The following is a 26278-nucleotide window of genomic DNA, read 5'->3' on the forward strand; positions in this document are numbered from 1 at the left end:
TACATGAGTAGAAGTTCCTAAGGATCTTCTGACTGACTTGGAACTTCCTTAGGCGCCTGAGGAAGTAGAGGCGTTGTCGTGCCTTCTTCACAACACTGTCAATGTGTGTGGTCCATGTCAAGTCCTCGGATATGTGGGCTCCGAGGTACTTGAAACTGTTCACTCTCTCAACCGGTGCCCCGTCGATGCTGAGGGGGCTGTAGTCCTTGACCCCCGACCTCCTGAAGTCCACAATCATCTCTTTTGTTTTGCTGACGTTCAGGGAGAGGCAGTTCTCCTGACACCACTGTGACAGGTTCTCTACCTCTTCCAGGTAGGCCCTTTCGTCGTTGGCGTGTTCCTTTTAACACTTTCTTTGCCAGGCTTATGTACATCCTTATACCATCCTCTGCCAGCTCTATTTGTCTATGGAGAAGTTCCCCTTCTTTGCAGGGCTATAACTTTTTTAATTGTATTGCTAAATTGACATTACTATGGCCCATTCAACGTCAATTAACTATCGTTCAGGATGTAGGAACGTTATACTTTTTCATTCACATATTCATACTAAAATACGGTCTAAAGTATAAATATGTTTTTATTGTTTTTTGCAGCATTCTGCAGAACATGATTTATAGCCCTAAATGCATTATATTGATGATCAAATACAGTTTAATAGCGATCGGCGCAAGATAAAAAATGTCAAATGGACGTGCTTCTAGAAGTTACTACTTATCATCTGATGTTGACCGGATGGGGGGGGGGGGGTCGTTTATAATTCCGTGGCCAACGTTAGATGATTCATCTAGTGTGGGTGATATGATCATTAGAGCAGTTTGTATCGAACACGGTAAAAAAAAACGCTGAAACTTACCTCGGGCCGTTGGGCGATGAGCGTGGAGCAAAAATATTCCTATTATGGGATGTTGAAATATGCGATCCATCTCCAGGTTGTATAATAGTATATACGTCCAAATCATGTTGTTTATCGAGTTATTGGTAACGGATCGCTATCCATTGTGTCGCGCTCGAGTCCCGGGACCTATAGCGAGTGATCGGACCGAATTTGGATGAGCACCAGTTTCCGTTTCCGGTTTGGGCGATCCGCCGATCGGCCACCAGATGGCGCTCTTGAACCGTTGGAGAGTTGAGAGGGGATCAACAGTAGATCTCAAGTCTCCGCGGGAGAAATATGATTGCGATCACAGATTTTTGAAATATTGATCTCAATGACGTGTTACGGCGTCATTGGCAGAATTAGCATGGCGGGGAATGACGAGTTAAGGCGTCCTTGGCGATTACAGTGTTACGGCATAACTTCAGCTACGAGTCAAAACGCAAATATACAATATATACATAAACCTATGGGCTCTCAACCTGACAGATTTATTTGTTGTTATATTAATAATTATTTAGGCCTAAAACTGATTATTATTATTGCCTGCAATTTAATAAGGATTGACAGGATGTTGGAATGTTGCTCCCAAGTTGGGAAGTTTCTCCAATATATAGGCTACACTGTAATTAACACTATGATCGCCGTGAGCGAGTTTTCACGTCATTCCGAGCCATGCTCATTCTGCCGAAGACGCCGTAACTCGTCTTTGATGTCAATATTTCAAAAATCTGTCATCGAAATCATATTTCCTTTCCGGAGCCCTGAGACACAGTGCAAAGCTCCACTCAACTCTCTAGCGGTTCAAGAGCGCCATCTGGTGGCCGATCGGCAGATCGCCAGCCGGAAATTAACCTTTGAACCGGTAGTGCTCATCCATATGTGGTCCGGGTACTCGCTATCGTTAGAGAGACTCCGTATTGACACAGTGAACATCGATCGGTGCAAATAACTCGAAAAAACAACATGATTTGGACGTATATACTATTATACAACCTGGAAATGGATCGGGCATTTATCCATCCCATAATAGAAAAAATTCTGTTCCACGCTCATCTGCCAGCGGCGCGAGGAAGCCACGGTAAGATTCAGCGTTATTTTCTAACGTCTTCTATACTAACTGATCTGATGAACATATGACCCACTCTGGATGAATCATCTAACGCTGCCCACGGAATTATAAACGATCCCCCGCCCATCCGGTCATCATCAGATGATGCGTAGAAACTTCTAGAACCACGTCCAGTTGAAACTTTTTATCTCGCACAGATTCCTACCAAACTGTATTTGATCATCAATATAATGCATTTAGGGCTATAAATCACGTTCTGAAGAAAGCTGCAGAAAACGATAAAAACATACTTATACTTTAGACCATATTTTAGTATGAATATGTGAATGAAAAAGTTTAACGTTGCTACACCCTGAACAATACATATAGGACATTGAATGGGCCATAATAATGGCAATTTAGCAATAGAATTTAAAAAGTTATAGCCCTGCAAAGAAGGGGAACTTCTCCATAGACAAATAGAGCTGGCGAGGGATGGTAAATTATGAATTTAACCCATGGCGATTAAAGTGTTAAAGGAGTTGTCTGCAGTCTGCAGAACAACAGTTTGCATTGGATATTGATAACTTTCAGAAGAGTTGAACCAGAGCAGCACCCAGGAGAGATATTGATAACCTTCAGAAGAGTTGATCCAGTGCAACACTCAGAAGAGATATTGATAACTTTCAGAAGAGATGGACCAGGGCAGCACTCAGGAGAGATATTGATAACTTTCAGAAGAGATGGACCAGGGCAGCACTCAGGAGAGATATTGATAACTTTCTGAATAGTTGAACCAGGGCAGCACTCAGAAGACATATTGATAACTTTCAGAAGAGATGAACCAGGGCAGCACTCAGAAGACATATTGATAACTTTCAGAATAGTTGAACCAGGGCAACAACAGAAATGTGGCTGGAGTTGTAATGACAGGAGGGAAGCGCTTTGTAATTCCTTCTGTGTAGTTATAGCAGTGTGAATCAAGTCATTCTCACAAGGCTTGCGACTATGAAAAAGGCATATATGGGTGTTTTCTGTAAGAATTTCGACATGGTGAATAAAGCCAGCATGTTGCTATTTGAGAACCAATGGGAGATGAGACAAAGGAAGAAGAAAGAGAGAGCAGATACTTAACTGTCTTGTCATTTGGTCATTAATCTTGGTGTCTTGTCATTTGGTCATTAATCTTGGTGTCTTGTCATTTGGTCATTAATCTTGGTGTCTTGTCATTTGCAGTGAACTTCCAGGCGTTGATCATCACCATGTCGGTTCTAGCAGGAGTCCTCATTATTACCTTCCTTGTTTGCTGCTTCTGCTGTTGCCGGTGTGAGAAGTTTGGGTAAGAATTCATATCCCTCCTAGTTACACACACACACAGTCCTCATATCCCTCCTAGTTACACATACACACAGTCCTCATATCCCTCCTAGTTACACACACAGTCATCATATCCCTCCTAGTTACACATACACACAGTCATCATATCCTTCCTAGTTACACACACACAGTCCTCATATCCCTCCTAGTTACACATACACACAGTCCTCATATCCCTCCTAGTTACACACACAGTCATCATATCCCTCCTAGTTACACACACAGTCTTCATATCCCTCCTAGTTACACACACACAGTCCTCATATCCCTCCTAGTTACACACACACACAGTCTTCATATCCCTCCTAGTTATACACACAGTCTTCATATCCCTCCTAGTTACACACACAGTCCTCATATCCATTCTAGTTACACATACACAGTCCTCATATCCCTCCTAGTTACACACACACAGTCCTCATATACCTCCTAGTTATACACAGTCCTCGTATCCCTCCTAGTGACACATACACACAGTCCTCATATCCCTCCTAGTTACACACAGTCCTCATATCTCTCCTAGTTACACCTACACACAGTCCTCATATCCCTCCTAGTTACATACACACACAGTCCTCATATCCCTCCTAGTTACACACACACACAGTCCTCATATCCCTCCTAGTTACATACACACAGTCCTCATAACCCTCCTAGTTACACACACACACAGTCCTGATATCCCTCCTAGTTACACACACAGTCCTGATATCCCTCCTAGTTACATACACACACAGTCCTCATATCCCTCCCAGTTACACATACACACATTCCTCATATCCCTCCTAGTTACACACAGTACTCATATCCCTCCTAGTGACACATACACACAGTCCTCATATCCCTCCTAGTTACACACAGTCCTCATATCCCTCCTAGTTACACATACACACAGTCCTCATATCCGTCCTAGTTACACATACACACAGTCCTCATATCCCTCCTAGTTACACATACACAGTCCTCATCCCTCCTAGTTACACATACACAGTCCTCATATCCCTCCTAGTTACACACACACAGTCATCATATCCCTCCTAGCTACACATACACACAGTCCTCATATCCCTCCTAGTTACACATACACACAGTCCTCATATCCCTCCTAGTTACACATACACACAGTCCCCATATCCCTCCTAGTTACACACACAGTCCTCATATCCCTCCTAGTTACATACACACACAGTCCTCCTATCCCTCCTAGTTACATACACACACAGTCCTCATATCCCTCCTAGTTACACACACATTGCAAATGTAAACGAGACGAAAGTCTTTCTCCGGTCTGCATCCCCTTAACAATTGTGTGTATTGACCCGTACTGTATTGTACCCATTCTGCAATCTGTTAATAAAATGTTCATTCAATCAATCACTGTGCAGATTGATTGATTGAATGAAAATTTTATTAACAGATTGCAGAATGGGTACAATACTACGGAAGCGTATTGCTGCCACACCAGAAAAAAATGTGTATATCCGTATCACGTTATAACATAAAGGTTTCACATTATAACGTGATAACTTCTTGTTTTATCATAAAACGTTTCACGTTATAACGTGATAACTTCTTGTTATAACATAAAGGTTTCACGTTATAACGTGATAACTTCTTGTTTTAACATAAAACGTTTCACGTTATAACGTGATAACTTCTTATCACATAACATAAAGGTTTCACGTTATAACATAAAGGTTTCACGTTATAACATAAAGGTTTCACATTGCTGCCACACCAGAAACAAAAAAAATATATCCGTATCACGTTATTATATTATAAAGGTTTCACGTTATAACATAAACGTGAAACCTTTATGTTATAACGTGAAACCTTTATGTTATAACGTGAAACCTTTATGTTATAACGTGAAACCTTTATGTTATAACGTGAAACCTTTATGTTATAATGTGAAACTTTTATGTTATAACGTGAAACCTTTATGTTATAACGTGAAACCTTTGTTATAACGTGATACAGATATTTTTTTTGTTTCTGGTGTGGCAGCAATACGCTTCCGTACAATACAGTACGGCTTAGGGGGCTGCAGATCAGAGAAAGACTTTCGTCCTGTTTACATCAGGGTCCCCCATTTTCAATTCATAATGAATTTTAAGTAAGGGTGCAACTTGCTCCGTGCAATCCATTCTTTGTGGATCTAGCCCACAGTCTCCCACACATATGCATTTCATCAGAGAGATCAGAGCGTAGGGGTGCCTGTAGTGCAACGCCCCTGGAGCAGTTTCACCCAGTCTCACCCAGTCTCTCACCAGTCTCACCCAGTCTCACCCAGTCTCACCCAGTCTCCCCCCAACAGTCTCACCCAGTCTCACCGTCTCTCACCAGTCTCTACCCAGTCTCTACCCAGTCTCACCCAGTCTCACCCAGTCTCTCACCAGTCTCACCCAGTCTCTCACCAGTCTCTACCCAGTCTCACCCAGTCTCTCACCAGTCTCTACCCTGTCTCTCACCAGTCTCACCCAGTCTCACCCAGTCTCTCACCAGTCTCACCCAGTCTCTCCCCAGTCTCTACCCAGTCTCACCCAGTCTGCCACCAGTCTCACCCAGTCTGCCACCTGAGAAGGACCCAGTTCAGACAGGGAAGTGGGCTTATGCTTATAGGGTCTTAATCCTGAAGGCTTATTATTATGCATGAAGGGTTGCGGGTGAAATGTGGTTCAGCGTCTGAAGGAATAGGAGGTAGAACACAATGGACCGGTTGTTGTAAACAGAATGATACAGACATCTCCAGTAGCCTGCCAAACTAACTCGTTGTGCTTGTGATAAGCTTTTTCTGTGTGTGCGTTTGCTGCAGTTTTACAAAACAAACGAAACAAATTCAATAATGTATCGTTTGTACTGAGAGACAAGATCGTAATTAGTCAGGTAAGTAGTTTGATTCAGATGTGTCAGCTTTGTCACATTTAGTTTGGTTTAGTTTAGTTTGTGAGAGTAACTTAACTTAAATTGACCCATCTCAACAAAGTGTGTCCAAGGTAAGCAACAGCTGTGATTGGAGGATCAAGAAAAGAGGGCAGGGTTTGAAATAGATCAATTGGAATCACTATTAAAACATCATAGCAATTGTAAGCCCAATTTCAGTAAAACAAGTTAAATACATGTAGAGGAATATTTAAAAAAGACTTACTTTACTCTAGTCACATCTAGAGACCTCAAAACCTACTCTAGCGAGGCCTTTAACCTTGAACTGGAGGGTCTGGACTGGTCAGATGAGCTCAATGGTACACTGGTTGAAGAAACATGGCTTGGCTTCAAAACCAAATTTTCAACGATACTAAACAACATGGCCCCCCTAAGAACCACCAGGGTAAAAAATCGCGCGGAGCCGTGGATGCACGCTGAAATACTGACCGCTATGAAAACCAGAGACAAAAAATGCTCTGAGTTTCGTAAAAGTCAGTCAAAGCTTACCATAAGCACGAGCAGTGAACTCCAAGCCCACGTGACTGAACTCAAACTGGAAAGAAACAGACTAAGAAATGATGTAAACTCCATGATCAGAACAGCAAAAAAAAATGTCATCAATGACAAAACCGAGGAAAACAAAAACAAACCATGTGAACTTTGGAAATTACTCAATAACCAACTAGGCTGCAGTAAAAAACTTAAAACCAGATTCTCAAACATAAACATAAAGACGGACAACACGCTCATCACAGAAAAGCTGGATGTAGCCAATTACTTAAATAGTTTCTTCACAAACATAGCCACAACACTGGTAAACAAACTACCCTCCCACTCAGGACATTATGGGGTAGAACACATAGTAGCATACTACAAGAACCTAGGGGTCCACAAAAACGACTTCAAACTGGAAATGGTAACAACAGATGAGGTACTCAAAAAACAGAGTGCCCTCCAACCTAACAAGGCCACTGGCCATGACAACATCCCCTCCAAATTCCTCAGAGACTCAGCAGCCGCCATCACCCCAGTCATCACACACATAATAAACCTCTCCATAAAACAGGGACACGTCCCCAAGGACTTCAAAATTGCGAGAGTGACCCCTCTGCACAAAAAAGGCAGTAAATTAGACCCAGGCAACTACCGCCCTGCTTCTATTCTTACCTCCATCTCGAAAGTCATGGAACATTTTTTATACGAACAGGTCGAAAAATACCTTGCGGAAAAAAATCTAATCTACGAATTCCAATCTGGCTTCAGAACATCCCACTCCACTGACACATGTCTTCTCTATTTAAACGACCACATCAAACAAGAGGTGGACGCGGGCAAATACTGCGGCATGGTCATGCTGGACCTACAAAAGGCCTTCAACACTGTCAATCACACCATTCTGATTGACAAGCTAAAAGCAATTGGTTTTGATAGTCTATCAGTGAGCTGGATGCAATCCTACCTGGAGGGGAGAGAGCAGATGGTGGAGGTAAACGGTACCCTATCCCCCCCCCCTCACAGTAAGCTGTGGTGTTTACATTTACATTTACATTTAGTCATTTAGCTGACGCTTTTATCCAAAGCGACTTACAAGTTCTGTACGACAAGCCATCAGGAAGGGCACAACTCTATCAGCTGAGTAACAATGTTCATCAAAGTGTTGAGTGCTACAGTGTAGGTTAGTTTATTAGGACAAGTGCATGACGGTATGGTTCGTTTTTTTTTTTTTTATTCAGATAATTGTTGAAGAAGTGCGTCTTTAGTCGACGGCGAAAGATTGGACGTGTTTCGGCTGTCCTAACTGGGGTGGGTAGTTCATTCCACCATTGTGGGGCAAGGATTGAGAATAGGCGACTTCTCTTTGATGACCCTCCCGGAGCTTGGATAGGAGTAGGTCTGAGGCGGCCAGAAGATGCAGAGCGTAGGGGTCTTGAGGGTGTGTAGTTAGAGACCATTGACCGGAGGTAGGCGGGAGCAGTTCCCTTTGCCGCACGGTATGCTAGGTCGAGGGCCTTGAAGCGGATTCGTGCAGCAATGGGGAGCCAGTGCAGGTCCCTAAGAAGTGGGGTGACATGGGCCGACTTCGGTAGGTTTGAGATCAGGCGGGCCGCTGCGTTCTGAATGAGTTGAAGAGGCTTAGTGGCAGTGGCCGGGAGGCCAGCGAGCAGTGCGTTGCAGTAGTCGAGGCGGGAGATGACTGTTGATTGGACGAGGAGTTGGGTGGCTTCTTTTGTCAGGAAGGGGCGAATCCTTCTGACGTTGCTCAGGAGGAATCGGCAGGTTCTGGTTGTCGCTGCGATGTGAGCAGAGAAGTTCAACTGGTCGTCGAGGACAACACCAAGGTTCTTGGCGGTCGGGGACGCGGTCACAGCTGCATTCTCGACTGTGATGGAAAGGTCGGTCAGGGGGGAGGATTTGGCCGGCAGGTGGAGCAATTCTGTTTTGCTTAGGTTCAGTTTGAGGTGGTTGGTCGTCATCCAGGCGGAGATGTCGGACAGACAGGCCGAGATCCGCTCAGAGACGTGGATATCTGAGGGAGGGAAGGAGAGGAAGAGTTGAGTATCGTCGGCATAACAGTGGTAGGAGAAGCCATGAGACATGATAATGTTACCCAGTGATTTAGTGTAGAGGGAGAAGAGAAGGGGTCCTAAAACCGAGCCCTGGGGGACACCCGTCCGCAGGGGGCGGGTGGCCGACAGGGTCCCTCTCCATGACACTTGGTAGGAGCGGTCATTGAGGTATGATGACAACCATGTCAGCGCAGAGCCAGCCACTCCCATTACTGCGAGGGCCGCGAGGAGGATCTGGTGGTTGACTGTGTCGAAGGCTGCAGATAGATCTAGGAGAATCAGGACAGAGGAGAGGCCTTTCGCTTTTGCTAAGTGAAGTGCCTCTGTGACCGCAATGAGGGCTGTCTCTGTGGAGTGACCAGTTCTGAAGCCTGACTGATTAGGGTCTAGGAGGTCATTCTGTAAGAGATAAGCAGTAAGTTGGTTGGATACAGCACGTTCAAGTGTTTTAGAAAGGAAGGAGAGAAGAGAGACAGGACGGTAGTTGCCTATGACGGTAGGGTTCAGGGATGGTTTTTTTATGAGGGGCGTGACTCTGGCTTGTTTTAGGGAGGTGGGGACCACCCCCGAGTTGAGTGAGGAGTTGATGGTTGCAGTTAGGAATGGGAGGATGTCTGGTGCTATGGTCTGGAGGAGTGGGGAAGGTAGCCGGTCCAGCTGGCATGTAGTCGGACGGTTCGACGTTACCAGTGTCAGGGTCTCGGCTTCTGTAATGGGAGAGAAAGATGACAGAGTGAAGGATGAGGTTCTCGATTCAGCATTTGGAATGGGTGGGGGTTGGGAGAAGGAGCTGCGGATGTTCTCCACTTTTTCCTCAAAGAAGATCGCAAAGTCTTCGGCAGAGAAAGATGAGGGAGGGGGGGGGGTGGGGGGGGAGTGAGGAGGGAGGACATGGTAGCATGCAGTTTGCGAAGATTCTTGGCAGAGGCCTCGATCCTATGGTGAAAGAAAGAAGCTTTGGCATTAGTAATGGTTTTGTAGAATGTTAACAAGAGGTTGTGATATGTGTCGATGTCAGCAGTGAGGCGTGACTTTCTATACTTCCTTTCAGCTGCTCTCAGGACCTGTCTTTGTTCTCTCACTGGATCTGTCAGCCATGGACTGGGTGGGGAACGGCGGGCAGGTTTCTCAACGAGGGGACAGAGCTTGTCGAAGGAGGTTGCAAGGGCTGAGAGGAGGGTGGAGGTTGCCATCTCTGTGGAGAGAGCAGAGAAGGTGTCACTCAAAGGTAGAGCGGACAGTATGTCAGAGGAGAGTGTGGAGGGGGATAGGGAGGGCAGGTTGCGTCTGAGTGAGACGGTTTGAGTTGGGGTGAAGACCTTTCGGTTAAGCATGAGAGTTAGTGAGAAGGATATGAAGGAATGGTCAGATACATGTAGGGGAGTTACCGTGGTGTTAATGATGCTGGAGTTACGGGAAAATATGAGATCCAAGGAGTTGCCTGCTTTGTGGGTGGGAGGCATGGCAGTGGGAGTCAGGTCAAATGATTGTAGGAGGGAGACTACTATGACTGATTGAGATGAGTCAGGCAGGTTGAAGTCGCCCAATAGAAGGAGAGGGGTACCATCTTCCGGTAAGGAGCTTAGAAGCATGTCCAGCTCATCTGTGAAGTGATCGAGCGGACCTGGAGGGCGGTAGAGTGTAACAATGGTGAGATTGAAAGGATTAGAGACAGATACTGCATGATATTCAAAAGAGGAGAGTGACCGTGCTGGGAGGGGTGTTAAGTTTGTAGTCCATGAAGGAGATGTCATGAGGCCAGTGCCTCCACCCCGTCTGGAAGGTCGAGGTGTGTGAGTGAAGTTATAGTTTGTAGATAATGCTGCAGGTGTTGATGAGTTATTGGGGGTTATCCAGGTCTCAGTTAGAGCCAGGAGCTGCAGATTTTGACTATGGGCGTAGGCAGTAATGAAGTCAGCTTTCTTGACTGCTGTCACAAGGAAGCATACTAGGTCCGCTACTGTTCCTAATTTATGCAAATGACATGTCGTCAGCTTGTGACTGCAACTTGTTCCTGTTTGCGGACGACTCAGCCATGCTGGTCTCTGACAAGAACAAGTTACAGGTTGAAAAAACCCTCGGCTCAGAACTAGGCAAAATCTGCATATGGCTCGCTGATAACAAACTATCATTACACATGGGCAAAACAGAGTCCATTCTCTTCGGTTCAAATAACAAACTCAGCAAGACCGACGGCTTCTCAGTTACAGTGGGTGACAATATTGTCACGAGGAAAGAAGATATTACTAGGGCTGGGCGATATGACGATATTATATAAATATCGGGTACAGTTCATTAACAATACACTTTTTCAACATATCGTGGATATCGTGATGTTTTGCCCAATAGGATTGTGTCGCGTCAATCTGGTCCACACGTTACTCTTTCATATCTCAGCACGTGTTGAGATATGCCCATTCCGCGGTCTGTTAATAAAGTTTTCAATCAGACAGATGTATGGAAAGGCTTTTATTATAACATTCGTTGAGGTAAAATCATTATGGCTCATTTAGTCATCCTGTGGTGCACTAGTCTCCTACTAGTCGGTTGCGGGGAGCTAATGTAAGTAGCTTTGTTGATGTCAGGACACCGGACATTCAGGAAGTAAAAAACTAATAGAGCTTGCCGATTGGTGCTAAGAACAGCAGGGCGGGTGCAAGCGGTGTGACGTAATTGGCAGACTCGACTGTCAATCAAAATGTTTCTGTTGTCCGTCAGAATGAATGAATGAAAACTTTATTAAAAGGTTGCAGAATGGGTACAATACAGTACAGGAGGATGAAGACCAGAAAAAGACTTTCGGCTTTTTTACATAAGGGTCCTCCATTTTCAATTCATCAAAACATTTAGAGACATACTAATATATAGTAGTTTCATAAAAATGCTAAAATGCTATTTATTGATTGATTGATTGATTGATTGATTTAAAACTTTATTAACATATTGCAGAATGGGTACAGTACAGCTCAATACATACAATTGTTAAGGGGATGCAGACCAGAGAAAGACTTTTGTCTCGTTTACATCAGGGTCCCCCATTTTCAATTCATCATATTTCATATCTAAATCATATAATATCTCATTGCTAAATATATGCAATATATTATAATCTAATAATCCAATAATCTAAATCTAATATATAATATAAAAATGCTAAATGCATGGGTATTTTATTTTGTCTTTAATGTTAGCTTGCAAACTCAAATACTGTCTTGGTAAGCCTCATAATGAATCGTTTGGGGTAAAAAAGAAAAACATCGTGATGTGTATCGTGTATTGCCGAAAGGTCAGAAAATATCGTGATATCATATTTAGGCCATATCGCCCAGCCCTACCCCTCAGACCCAGTTCAAACGTACCGCTCAACATGTACGAACAAGTCCTAGTTCCGCGTAGGAATCTGGCTACCGCACCACTAATGGGACTATTTGTTCATAGTGCGTATATATACTGCGCTACTAAAGTAGGACTTCCTTTTCAGTCCAGTTTCTTACCCTCCAATAGAGTCACAGACGTAAAGCCTCCCCGCGACGCCACGTGTGGGAGTAAGGCCAAGTTCGCCTACCATCGGTATTGAGACATCGTGTATATTAATATTTGAATAGTCATATTTGGCACTATATCGTCGAGTTGGACGTAGTCTATTAAGCTAATAATAGTCTGTTAATATATAGTGCTTCGTGCGGTGAGAATACTACCGTAGTCAGTACCCCATCGTTTCGGGCAGAGAACTGGCTGCTTATCCAGGGTGATCGACCCCGTGTGAGATTGCACCCGAGGAGCCCCAGAGCCGACGAGCGAGTGGACCTGTATACCGGATTATTCTACCGACGACAGCCCGCCTTCCCAGGCACGGATTATGCTTTGTATACGTTGATTATTCCATGGATAAAGACCCCCGACACTGCCGTGTGTTGGAACCCCCCCCCCTGGAGAGGACGCAAGGTGAGGAGACGCTCTGCAAGACGAGGTCGCTTCACGTCTCTCCTCCGTGGACCGGAGGACGCCGGCCCACAAAGAGTCCACCTGCTTTCATCTGTGGTCCAAGGATCGCCGGCGCATTGAACGGCACTACAGTGGGTTCACCTGGGATACCCTTGGCCGGATGAGGCAGCCGGATTCTACCCCCCCCCCCTTCCTACTCCTGTCGGCTTACAAGCGACCGGATTAACCCCCCCTAGTGTATCCAGTATATAATCATTAAAGTATCATTGCTGTTATTCCTTAAACTATTCCAGGTCGTATATGTACCACCTGCGCCTTCAGAGATTGGACATTCTCTATTGATATACCGACGAATACTCTTGCCATAAAAGTGCATACTAATTCCCATTCATAAATGTGATTGATTTGATTAAGTGCTTGCTCTACACACCATCGCTGTGTAGAAATAAAGACCTATTTCTAATTCGTACATTTGTGTTGGATCCGTTTCATCTACGTGACAGTGTTCATCATAATATATTTATGCCGAGTACTGGGTGGCCGAATATTAAGTACAAAGGTAGTGGTAGTAAGTATCATATCTAGTAATACAGTCAGGGAATTGTACCCCTCAGTTACAGTTAGCTTGCAAATTCAAATACTGTCTTGGTAAGCCTCATAATGAATTGTTTGGGGAAAAAAAGAAAAACATCGTGATGCGTATCGTGTATCGCCGAAAGGTCAGAAAATATCGTGATATCATATTTAGGCCATATCGCCCAGCCCTAGATATTACCTACCTGGGTTCCATCCTAGAGGCAAATCTTTCCTGTGACAAAATGGCATCCAATGTAATAAAAAAAAGTCAACCAACGAACTAGATTCTTGTACCGGATCTCCTCACTGGTAAACAAGAATACCCTGAAGACTCTGGCAGGAGCACTCATTCAAGGGTACTACGACTATGCTTGCACCTCATGGTACCAAAGCACCTCAAAGGCGCTAAAAACAAAATTACAAACATCTCAAAACAAACTGGTCAGACTACTGCTTGACCTTACTCCTAGAACCCACCTCACCCCTGCCCACTTTGACAACTTAGGATGGCTTAGAGTAGACGACAGAGTACAGCAACTTGCAATGGGCCTGGTCTACAAGATACACTACACGACCAAGGTACCCATGTACATGTCAAAATACTTCCCAAAGGTCAGTGAATACCACGATCACAACACCAGAGGGAGCTCCACAAATCATGTTAAACCCAGATTCGGCTCAAACAAGGGACTAAACACGTTTCGCAATTATGCCACATCAATGTGGAACGCCCTACCCAAAGCTGTAAAGGAATGTGAATCACTACCCACTTTCAAAAAACACCTACGGGAGACTGCAATTCGAAACTGGCCCCTGTAAATGTCCTAACAACCCCCTCCAATGTACAGTAAATTACCAAGTATGGTCTTGTCAATATTCCAATGTACAGTTTTGTTTGTACAGTTGTACAGTGTCCCCCACCCACCCCTCCTACCCAACCTCCCCCCCACCCACCCAACCACCTCCAATGTACAGTCCCCCCCCCCCCCCCCCACCTACCCAATCCAATGTACAGTTTCGACGTCAAATGTATATACTTTTTTTTTCTGGACTCTTTCTGTATCACAAACAGTACTGTATTTACAAATCTGGTATGTCATAAATATATAGATGTAGCAGTACTGTATCTGTATGTCATGTATGTCATATATGTTACGATGAATTGATAATGGGGGACCCTGATGTAAACAAGACGAAAGTCTTTCTCTGGTCTGCATCCCCTTAACAATTGTATGTATTGAGCTGTACTGTACTGTACCCATTCTGCAATCTGTTAATAAAGTTTTCAATCAATCAATCAATCAATCAATCGCGTCAATCTGGTCCACACGTTGAAACTTTTGAACAGCGCCGCCCCACACACACACTACTGCATCAAAGTTACTACTTATGATAACAACGGCATTCGTTTTGTGGCATTAACGTTATATACCGGTAGTTACATGTTCAATAACATCAGCGTATTTACATAGCAACGTCCGAGCCGAGGTCGACCTAGATATAGCAAGCATTAGTCGTTCATATCTCAGCCCGTGCTGACTCAGTTGTGCCCATTCTGCGGTCTGTTAATAAAGTTTTCAATCAGACAGATGTATGGAAAGGCTTTTATTATAACATCCGTTGCAGTAAAATCATTATGCCTCCAGTCGTTTAGTCTTCCTGCGGAGCTAAAAGCTAAACGTCGGCCGCGGGGAGCTATTGTTGTTGTCATTGAGCTCTTCAATGGCGGAAGTAAAAAATTAATACGCGCTTGCCGATTGGTGCTAAGAACAGCAGGGCGGGTGCAAGCGGTGTGACGTAATTGGCAGTCTCGACTGTCAATCAAAATGATTCTGTTTGCCGTCTGAATGAATGAAAACGTTATTAACAGATTGCAGCATGGGTACAATACAGTACAGCTCAATACAACAACAGTGGACTGGAGGATGCAGACCAGAGAAAGACTTTCGTCTTGTTTACATCAGGGTCCCCCATTTTCAATTCATCATATTTCATATCTAAATCATATAATATCTCATTGCTAAATATATGCAATATATAATCTAATAATCCAATAATCTAAATCTAATATATAATATAAAAATGCTAAATGCATGGGTATTTTATTTTGTCTTTAATGTTAGCTTGCAAACTCAAATACTGTTTTGGTAAACCTCATAATGAATTGTTTGGGGAAAAAAAGAAAAACATTGTGATGCGTATCGTGTATCGCCGAAAGGTCAGAAAATATCGTGATATCATATTTAGGCCATATCGCCCAGCCCTAGTAGGAGGTATAACGGGGAGTTGAATGACAGTGAACAGATAGAGCAATTTAGGAAATATGTTGTAGAGGCGATAGGAATGATAGAGAAGTCAGTGTTGAGGTTATGGTGTTAGTTTAATCCCTAAATTGATGTGGCCATTGCCAGTATATTAAGTGCCAATATCAAAGGTGGAAAGGCTTGAGTGAGTGGTTAATGCGTTTATTAGGAAATGGCTAGGAGTTCCTCTGTGTCTTTGGCAGGATATCAGCAGGATCTCTCTGATAAATTCAATACCTACTTTGCATTTATTGGTGCAGACCTGGCGAATAAAATTAGCCATCCCGGGGGTGTGTCTTTTAAACAGTATTTATCAGATAACCAACTGACCATGATGAACTATTCAACATTATCATGAAGATGAAGGACACTCGCACAGCCGGTGCTGATGGAATTTGCAGCAAAGTCCTAATAGCCATAGCCAATATTATAGTCAGACCACTCGCTCACTGTATTAATTTGTCCTTACTTCATGGTGTGGTGCCAATAAATACCAAAATTGGGAGAATAATACCCATATATAAATCAGGTGACAAAAATAGTATCAATAATTACCGTCCAATATCCATTTTACCGGCTCTATCCAAAGTGTATGAGAGAGTTGTGTATAACAGATTAAGCTAATACACTACCAAGCTCAATATACTCACTAGTTCTCAATACGGCTTTAGGAAAAAGAGAACAACATATATGGCAATATTAGACCTCATTGAAAAAATAAATGATGCCATTGATCAGGGCGATTGTGGGGTGGGCGTTTTGTTGGACTTATCAAAGGCCTTTGACACCATTGACTTCACTATTCTACTTGGGGAAACTGCACCATTATGGCATAAGGGGTCTGGCTCTCAACTGGTTCAGTAGCTATTTACATGGTAGGCAACAGTATGTCGATATAAACAATCACAAATTAATAAAAATGGACATCAAATATGTGGTCCCCCAGGGGTCAATTCTAGGGCCTTTACTATTCATTCTATATATAAATGACTTTGTCAACTCATCTGAAATTCTGCACAGTAATATTCGCTGATGACACAAATTTGTTTTTGTCACATAAAAATCCACTCGAGCTACAAGATTTACTCAACACTGAACTACAAAAAGTGGACACCTGGTTTAAATGCAATAAATTATCACTTAATCTCAGCAAAACAAACGTTATTGTTTCCACTCAAATTGGATGCGCACAGATCATATGTGCATACAAATTAATGGTGTCATGGTCCGGGTATAAAGCGCCCTCATGCCCTTTGTTCCATCGTTTTGGTCTCCTGAGGCTCGCTGAGTTTAACATACACCAAAACGCATCAATTATGTATCAAGTTGTCAACAACATGAATCACAGACTGTCTGAGCTTGTCCCAGTCTGCCGATCACTGCACATCCACAACACAAGAAATAGGCATCTTATATTTGGCAAGAGGAGAAAACTCAAATGTGCTAGTCTACGCATAGCATGCAGGGGCCCACAGATCTGGAACGAGCTTGACGAGAGTCTGAAACTGTCTAAATCCTTCAAAATATGCAAAAAATCACTGAAAGAGGAACTGCTTAAATCATATCTCTAAATAGAATCATAACTTAGGTATAAATTGTCTGTATTTATGTATCTATGTTGTATGTCAGTTAGTATGTAGGTGTGTAAGCCTACCCACGTATGTTTTGTTTTTGTTTATATTCTGTCTATTTGTGATCAGGCTCCCTCCAAAAGCTTTAAATAGCTTCTTGGGAGACCTGGCACATGCATACAATTGCATCGTTGTTGTTTCACTTTTATTGCTAACGTAATAGAGTAACATAGGTCTGAACTTGAGTTGTAAAAAAACTTGTTACTCAAGTTTTTCTGTAGTAGTTAGTAGTCCAGAGGTAGTATTTCCCCAGAAGGTGGTATGGCTTACAAATCCAGACGGAGCCATAGCCTGAAGCCTTATGTAGTACATATCCAAATTTCATAAAGATCCATTCAGAAATGAGTGATTAGGAGTGATTTTGGTAAACTGTGTACAAAGAAAAACTCAGTTTTCTCATAGACTTCAATTAATTTGGCTTCCTGAATTTAGTTGTTCACCTAGATCCCTGATTCACACATCCCCACATGGGGTATCATTGGAAGCCACACTCATTGGCTACAGCGATCCACAATCATTTTCGAAATCGGATCTAGATTGACGGAACTACTGCAGCCTGAGTCGGGAGGGGTATTTTGCGCAATACCGTGTACTTGGCACAAGCCTCAAAAACCGGCATGTAACTCGAGAACCGCTGAGCGGATTTTGTCGGATTTTGTCGCTATCGACAGGCAACAAATAAGCCTTTAATTCGATATATATATTGTATTACAAAATATGCACACCCGAGCTACTAGGGGTCGCCAAATTGCAGGTTGCAAAAAGTCCGAAAAACGTCGCATATGAGGGACGTTGCAGCTTTTAAGTGTGTGAAGGTGAGAACAGGTTATTGCTATCAGGGAGCAAAGATGCAGTAGTTAGTAACTTGGTCCAAAATCCAACTAGAGGGAGGATACTGAACCCAAGACGGGCAGTACAGGAAGCGGAGGCAGGCAGGACAGGAAGCAGAGGCAGGCAGTACAGGAAGTAGAGACAGGCAGTACAGGAAGTAGAGGCAGGCAGTACAGGAAGCAGAGGCAGGCAGTACAGGAAGCAGAGGCAGCTCTTACAGACCTTGTAGGTTAGAGAGCCAGTTATTTTGGCTCAGCTCACTAAGAAGAGCCGGCTCTTTCGGCTCCCAAGCGGCTCCTCAGATTTTTTGTTGCTTAAATAAATTTTTCTTTATTACATTAAAATGTAAGTAACATTTTGTGTAAAAGTAATTACTAATGTAAAAAAACATTGCAAGCCATTTCGAAAGAAGGTGTGTTACTGTTCACACTGAAACGTCATGATTTCAGGCTGCCAATACATTTGAAAAAAAGAGAGCGTGCCTGGACTTGTTTCCCTATTTTTTTATTATTTATTTACATACACAACATGGAGCAGAGTGCTACAAAAAATAAATGATAAAGTATAAGCTTAGCTTAGTTTAGCATTAACATAAACGGCTCCCGTCGTTCACTTTAAAGAGTCGGCTCTATTAACACTTTGATTTCTTTATTAGCTATCTGAATTCATATTTCATCAACCGAGTCTCCCGTTGGTACAGCAGACCCTAGGAGCTCAGATCGGAAAATACCGCCCCCTATCGTCTATCCCTGTGTAACTGCAGGTCATTAGATTATACTGCTGGATCTGTGGAGGTGGAGCCAACTGTGCTGGCAAGCCGTCTGATGAACATGGAAGTGATCGCGAGTTGGAATGCAGCGTGGAATATATATTTACAGCAGCCAATAATCAATCAATAAACGCGATCGATATTTGGAATGGCGATCAGGAATTGGAATAATCTTTTTGGAGAACATCTGATCTAAGGTAAGGAGTCTGTTATTCACTGAGATATCAGCATGTGCCGTGTATGTGTGTGTGTGTGTGTGTGATGTTGAGGAAATGGATAATAGATTTTTCAGCCCGCCTCTATAGCGTGCATAAGTACACATATACTATCGATAATCTAGCGTTTATTTGAAAACTATTCATAAATAGGCAGACAAATGACAACGTGTCTAGTGTATTTGAGAATATTCCAATAAATGACGTTTATGGGGGAATCTTTCTATTTTCCCGAAAATTCACTCTGTACTTAGTTGGGGCTCCTTTTGCACAAATTACTGCATCAATGCGGCGAAATAAATGGACTTTTCCACGATATTCAAATTTATTGAGCTGCACCTGTACATCTCTCTCTCTCTGATAAATCATGGCATTTTGAATTTTAAGCAGCAGTAGCAATTTGGCTTTTAACAATGTGGAACTTTAAGAAATGTGGAACTTTTAAAAATGTGGAACCTTTAAAAATTTGGAACTTTTAACAATGTGGAACTTTAAGAAATGTGGATTTTTTTTCTTTTCTTTTTGGAGAAATAACGTCAGTTGGGGTTCAAAGTAAACAATGGGTGAGAGTTACTTTTCTTCTCTGTTGTTGCTGTTTCATGTGTGATAACAGGAATAGTTATATTTTCAACATAGCTAGCATGGAGGGGGGTGGTTCTAGGATGCTGGAACTGTCTAGCCTTCTCTGTCTAGTGTCATGGGCCTAACTTGATGAAACACCAGTGAAGATTGATTGATTGATTGGAAACTTTATTCACAGATTGCAGAATGGGTACAATACAGTACAGCTCAATACACACAATTGTTAAGGGGATGCAGACCAGAGAAAGACTTTTGTCTTGTTTACATCAGGGTCCCCCATTTTCAATTCATCATCATTCATCTATACACGACATACAGATAGACAGTACTGCTACATCTATACATTTATGACATACCAGATTTACAAATACAGTACTGTTTGTGATACAAAAAGAGTCTAAAAAAGAGAGTATTTGACGTAGAAACTGTACATTGGAGGAGGGGAACTGTACATTGGAGGTGGTTGGATGGGGGGGGTTGGGTAGGCGGGTCGGGGAAACTGTACAACTGTACAAGCAAAACTGTACATTGGAATATTGACGAAACCATACTTGTTTCCAAGAAGAGGGTCTCGTGTATTCTTGGGTTAGGACATTTACTGTACATTGGAGGGGGTTGGGTTAGGACATTTACAGGGGCCAGTTTCGAATTGCAGTCTCCCGTAGGTGCTCTTTGAGAGTGGTTTTGAAAGTGGGTAGTGATTCACATTCCTTTACAGCTTTGGGTAGGGCGTTCCACATTGATGTGGCATAATTGCGAAACGTGTTTAGTCCCTTGTTTGAGTCGAATCTGGGTTTAACATGATTTGTGGAGCTCCCTCTGGTGTTGTGGTCATGGTATTCACTGACCTTTGGGAAGTATTTTGACATGTACATAGGTACCTTAGTCGTGTATGTAGAGAGAGGTGTCAACTCGATAAACTTGGTGATATTTTGGCTGTCAGTGTCTATTTATTTACACGTTTGGGTTTGGGTGTGGTGGTCATTAGGGTCCATGTGGTAGGGTACCAGATTGTCCTATTGAACCTGGACTGTTACACACACTCTGCTATTGAACCTGGGCTGTTACATACACACTCTGCTATTGAACCTGGGCTGTTTCATACACACTCTGATATTCAACCTGGACTGGCACATAACCACTGTGCAATACTGTATACACTCATTCCATTCTCTCATATCTCATTTGATTTGTACATTTGAACCATAATTTATCCTGCATTGTTAATGAAGAGAGATGTAAACATGCTCAAATTCTTGTGTTTATAGGAACAAGGGAGACGATGCGATGGTAGAGCGACAAGATCTAGCGAGGAAGTCCCACCATGACACGAGGTGAATTACTATGTTTTCTTATTTGTATTATTGGAGCAGTAATAACACCATTCAGTACTAAAAAAAGGCCAGACACCGTTACCATACAGCTACCATATGACTGAGTTGCTGGTTCCTGGTTGTATATGTACCACTACACCTTGCTAGCTTCATATCACAGCTTTATATTTACCACTATACTTTGCTAGCTTCATATCACAGCTGTATATGTACCACTACACTTTGCTAGCTTCATATCACAGCTGTATATGTACCGTTGCTAGCTTCATATCACAGCTGTATATGTACCACTGTAGTGACTACAGTATTGGTTTGTGTTCTCCTCTGACTGTGTTGTGTAGTGGGAGGGAATGAATGATCTGGCGCTGCGGCCAGAGGGGACATCTATTGCGGTTGCACTCGCTGTTATTCATTCATTACTGTGTTAGCGATTCATGTGCTCCTGTGTTCTTGTTTACTGACGTGGCTTTGTACATTAAACAAGCATTACGTTACCTCCGTTTATTCCTCTTTCCTCCGGCACTACACTGGTGACCCCGACGTGGATTTTTGTTACGGCGAATTGTGTACAATAATCGGCGAACGAACATTCTTTCAAAATGTCCGGACGAGGGAGATGTTTAGGCCATCGGCAGCCATCACCATCCCCCGTCAGGGAAGCGCATGGTGCGCGCGCGCCCACGCTCAGGCTCCGGCTGCATGGTTTGCTATTGTGGAGGCGAACTTCAACAAGAGCAACGTGGATGACGACGACGACCGGTACAACCACACGGTGGCAGTGTTGGACAGCTCCACCGCAGCTCGAGTGGTAGGTTTTTTGTCTGATCCCCCGGCGACAAACAAATATGAGCGCCTCAAGACCCTACTGCTAGATACATTTGAACTGTCCGCTGCAGAGAGGGTGCGCCGCCTATTTGCTATGTCGGAATTGGGAGACGAGAGACCTTCTGCGCGCATGGAGAGGATGCTGAATTTGCTGGGGGCCGAAGACCCCATGATCCTCTTTACGGAGCTGTTCATGCGCACGCTGCCGGCACAAGTGAGGATGGCACTGGCCAACACCGACATCGTGGCCCCCGTGCCCTGGCCAGGGAGGCGGACCGTTTTGTTTTGGCCATGCCTCAGCGGTCCACTGACCTGCTCGCTCCCGCGACCGCCCCGCCACCGGACCGTCGCAGGAGAGCGAGGGAGGACGCCAGACCTTCTGGCCAGCACGGTAACGCAGCGGGCCATTGCTTCTTCCATGCCACATTTGGCGCCAAGGCCAGACGGTGCCGCTTGCCCTGCACCTTCGGACCTACGGGAAACGGCAGGGCCGGCGCTCAGTAGTGGCCCTGAGCGCTGGCGTCACCAACAGGCTGCTCTTCATCCGAGATGCCGCCTCTGGTCGCAGTTTCCTTTGCGACACGGGTGCCCAGTGGAGCATCATTCTGGCAGAGAGGTCGGATGTGGCAAGGGAGGAGCGCGGTCCGCAGTTGGCGGGTGCGGACGGCACGCCCATCCGCTCTTACGGCACAAGGGCGGTGGACATGTGCTTCGGAGGACAATGTTTTTCGTGGGATTTTGTCGTTGCGGCTGTCACATTCCCCCTCCTTGGCGTGGATTTTCTGTGTGCCCACAACCTGCTAGTGGACGTGGGGAACAAGTGCCTGGTCAACTCACAGACTTTCGCTTCCTTTGCATGTACGCAGGGGGAGGCCGTTTATGGCGGGTGGTCCAATACACTCGCCGAAAGTGACCAGTACCTTCGGCTACTCGCTGAGTTCCCCGACCTGGGCAAGCCCACTTTTTCCACGCCCACGGTGAAACACGGGGTGGAGCACCACATTGAGACCAGTAGGCCTCCCCTCTACGCCAGGGCCAGACGCCTCAACCCGGAGAAGCTGGCCGTCGCCAGGGCGGAGTTTGCGCACATGGAGCAGGTGGGCATCGTTCGGCGCTCGAACAGCCCCTGGGCGTCTCCCCTGCACATCGTCCCTAAGTCAGACGGTGGGTGGCGCCCATGTGAGGACTACCGCCGCCTCAACGACGCATCCAAGCCTGACCGCTACCCGGTCCCGCATGTCCAGGACTTTCCGGCGAACCTGGCAGGCAATCGCTTCTTCTCAAAAGTGGACCTGGTACAGGGGTACCATCAAGTACCGGTGCACCCCGAGGACGTCCCCAAGACGGCCATCGTCACGCCCTTTGGGCTTTTCGAGTTCCTGAGAATGCCGTTCGGCCTGAAGAACGCGGCGCAGACCTTCCAACGCCTCATGCACTCTGTGCTCCGGGACCTGCCATTCCTCTTCGTCTACTTGGACGACATCCTCGCAACGAGCGCCACAGAGGAGGAGCACCTGTCCCACCTCCGAACCCTGTTCTCACGGCTCAGCCAGCATGGGCTGATTGTCAACCCGGCGAAGTGTGAGTTCTGGCGGGGCGCCATCGACTTCCTCGGGCACCGGGTCTCCGCAGAGGGGGTGACCCCCCTCCCCTCGAAGGTGGAAGCGGTCGCCGCATTTCCGGGCCCCCGCACAGTCAGCGAGCTCAAGGGGTTCATCGGGATGGTGACCTTTTATTTTCGCTTCCTCCGCCACATCGCTCACATCCTGCGGCCTCTGTACGACGCCCAGAAGGGCAAGACGCTGAAGCAGCCGGTGGACTGGACGGCGGAGCGGGTCAGGGCTTTTCAAGACACCATGGAGGCCCTGGCCCGCGCGGCCATGTTGGCCCACCCCTCGCCCTCTGCGCCCACCGCTCTCACCACGGACGCCTCTGACTTTGCTGTGGGAGCGGTGTACGAGCAGTGGGTTGGGGACGCCTGGCAGCCGCTTGCCTTCTTCAGCCGCCAGCTGTCGCCCAGGGAACAGAGGTACAGCACGTTCGACAGGGAGCTCCTCGGGCTGTGGCTTACTGTCGGGCACTTCCGTTTCTTGCTGGAGGGACGCAAGTTTACGGCCTACGTGGACCATAAGCCGCTCACGCACGCCATGTCCAAGGCGGCAGAGCCGTGGTCCGACCGCCAGCAGCGCCAGCTCGCCTACGTGTCCGAGTTCACCACGGACATCCAGACGCTGTCGCACCCCCTCCCGCACCTCCTGACTTTACCTACAGTCGTAGGGGCCGGGCCATACGCCCTCCTCACCATGAGGATTTCGTATATTGAGGTGAACACTGGGGGAGCTGGTGTAGTGACTACAGTATTGGTTCGTGTTCTCCTCTGACTGTGTTGTGTAGTGGGAGGGAACGAATGATCTGGCGCCGCGGCCAGAGGGGACATCTATTGCGGTTGCACTCGCTGTTATTCATTCATTACTGTGTTAGTGATTCATGTGCTCTTGTGTTCTTGTTTACTTACGTGGCTTTGTACATTAAACAAGCATTACGTTACCTCCGTTTATTCCTCTTTCCTCCGGCACTACACCACTATACTTTGCTAGCTTCATATCACAGCTGTATATGTACCACTACACTTTGCTAGCTTCATATCACAGCTGTATAAATATGTACCACTATACTTTGCTAGCTTCATATCACAGCTGTATATGTCCACTATACTTTGCTAGCTTCATATAACAGCTGTATATGTACCACTACGCTTTGCTAGCTTCATTTCACAGCTGTATATGTACCACTACACTTTGCTAGCTTCATTTCACAGCTGTATATGTACCACTATGCTTTGCTAGCTTCATATCACAGCTGTATAAATATGTACCACTATACTTTGCTAGCTTCATTTCACAGCTGTATATGTACCACTACGCTTTGCTAGCTTAATTTCACAGCTGTATAATGTACCACTACGTTTTTCTAGCTTCATATCACAGCTGTATATGTACCACTATACTTTGCTAGCTTAATTTCACAGCTGTATATGTACCACTACACTTTACTAGCTTAATTTCACAGCTGTATATAATAATAATAATAATAATAATATCTTAAATTTATATAGCGCCTTTCAGGAGACCCAAGGCGCTTAACAGCTAAGGGAGGGGGAAAGGGAACAACGTAACAACAAAATATTAATCAAAAGGAAAGAAAGAAAGAAAACGAAAGAAAAAAGGGGAAATCAGGCAGTCATTTACAAATTTGGTGAAAAGGTGGGTTTTGAGTTGGGATTTGAAAGAGTGCAGGGATGTAGCACTACGGATGTTTGGAGGGAGTGAGTTCCAGAGGGTGGGTGCGGCCACAGAGAAGGCTCTGGGACCAACAGTCCGCATGTTGGTGGTGGGGATGGAGAGGAGACCGGAGTCAGAGGACTGCAGCCTCCGGGGTGGGATGGAGGGATGGAGGTCTGCTAGGTACCGGGGGGCAAGGGAGTGAAGGGCTTTGTAGGTGATGAGGAGGATCTTGAAATTGATGCGGGACTTGACTGGAAGCCAGTGGAGGTGGATGAGGGTGGGGGTGATGTGGTGCCAGGACTTGGTGCGTGTGAGAACCCTGGCAGCAGAATTGTGTACATATTGTAGCCTGTTCAGGGCATTACTGGGTAGCCCTATGAGGACAGAGTTTGCATAGTCGAGACGGGAGGTGACGAAGGCGTGGATGAGAGTCTCTGCTACGGAGTCTGGGAGAGATGGCCGGAGTCTGGAAATGTTCCTGAGATGGAAAAAGGCTGATTTGGTTATTGTTTTTATGTGGGAATGAAAGGAGAGGGTGGAGTCCAGTATGATGCCCAGGTTGCGGACTTCTGGGGAAGGGTGGATTAGGCAGCCATCCACTTCAAGGAGGAGGCCTCCAACCTTCCGGAGCAGTGACTGCTTGGCCACAACCATGAGCTCAGTCTTCTTGCTATTTAGCTTCAGGAAATTGGATGACATCCCGGCCTTGATGAGACAGTTGACGAGGTGCTGTGGGGGGAGAGGAGTGGAGGGTGAGGTGCTGATGTAGAGCTGAGCGTCATCAGCGTAGGAGTGGAAATTGAGACCATGTTTCCGGATGATGTGACCAAGGGGGAGAATATAGATTGTGAAGAGGAGTGGACCAAGAACGGAGCCCTGTGGCACACCTTGGTTGACTGGGGCAGGGGTGGAGGTGGAGTTGAAGATGGAGATGAACTGTTTTCGGTCAGTGAGGTAGGACTCGAACCAGGTGAGAGCGGTCCCAGTAACACCCAGGTGGTCAGAGAGACGGTTGAGGAGAATGGAATGGGAGACCGTGTCAAAGGCTGCAGATAGATCCAGGAGGATGAGGAGGCTGATGTGACCGGAGTCGGAGGCAATGAGGAGGTCGTTGGTGACCTTGGTGAGGGCAGTCTCGGTGCTGTGGTGTTTCCTGAAGCCAGATTGAAAGGGTTCATAGAGCTCATGG

General features: G+C 45.3%; 1 protein-coding gene across 1 annotated transcript in view; it reads left to right on the plus strand.

Moving 5' to 3' along the window:
* Nucleotides 1-26278, plus strand: part of LOC311225190 (pituitary tumor-transforming gene 1 protein-interacting protein-like) — a 54501-nt gene that overhangs the window by 22153 nt on the left and 6070 nt on the right. The window contains exons 4-5 of the mRNA XM_084310399.1: nucleotides 3162-3264; nucleotides 20915-20980. Of these exons, the coding sequence (XP_084166525.1) occupies nucleotides 3162-3264; nucleotides 20915-20980 (169 nt within the window). The remainder of the gene's footprint in view (nucleotides 1-3161; nucleotides 3265-20914; nucleotides 20981-26278) is intronic.

The sequence above is a fragment of the Notolepis coatsorum genome, assembly GCF_963971535.1.
Source record: "Notolepis coatsorum genome assembly, chromosome: 3".
Classification (NCBI taxonomy): domain Eukaryota; kingdom Metazoa; phylum Chordata; class Actinopteri; order Aulopiformes; family Paralepididae; genus Notolepis; species Notolepis coatsorum.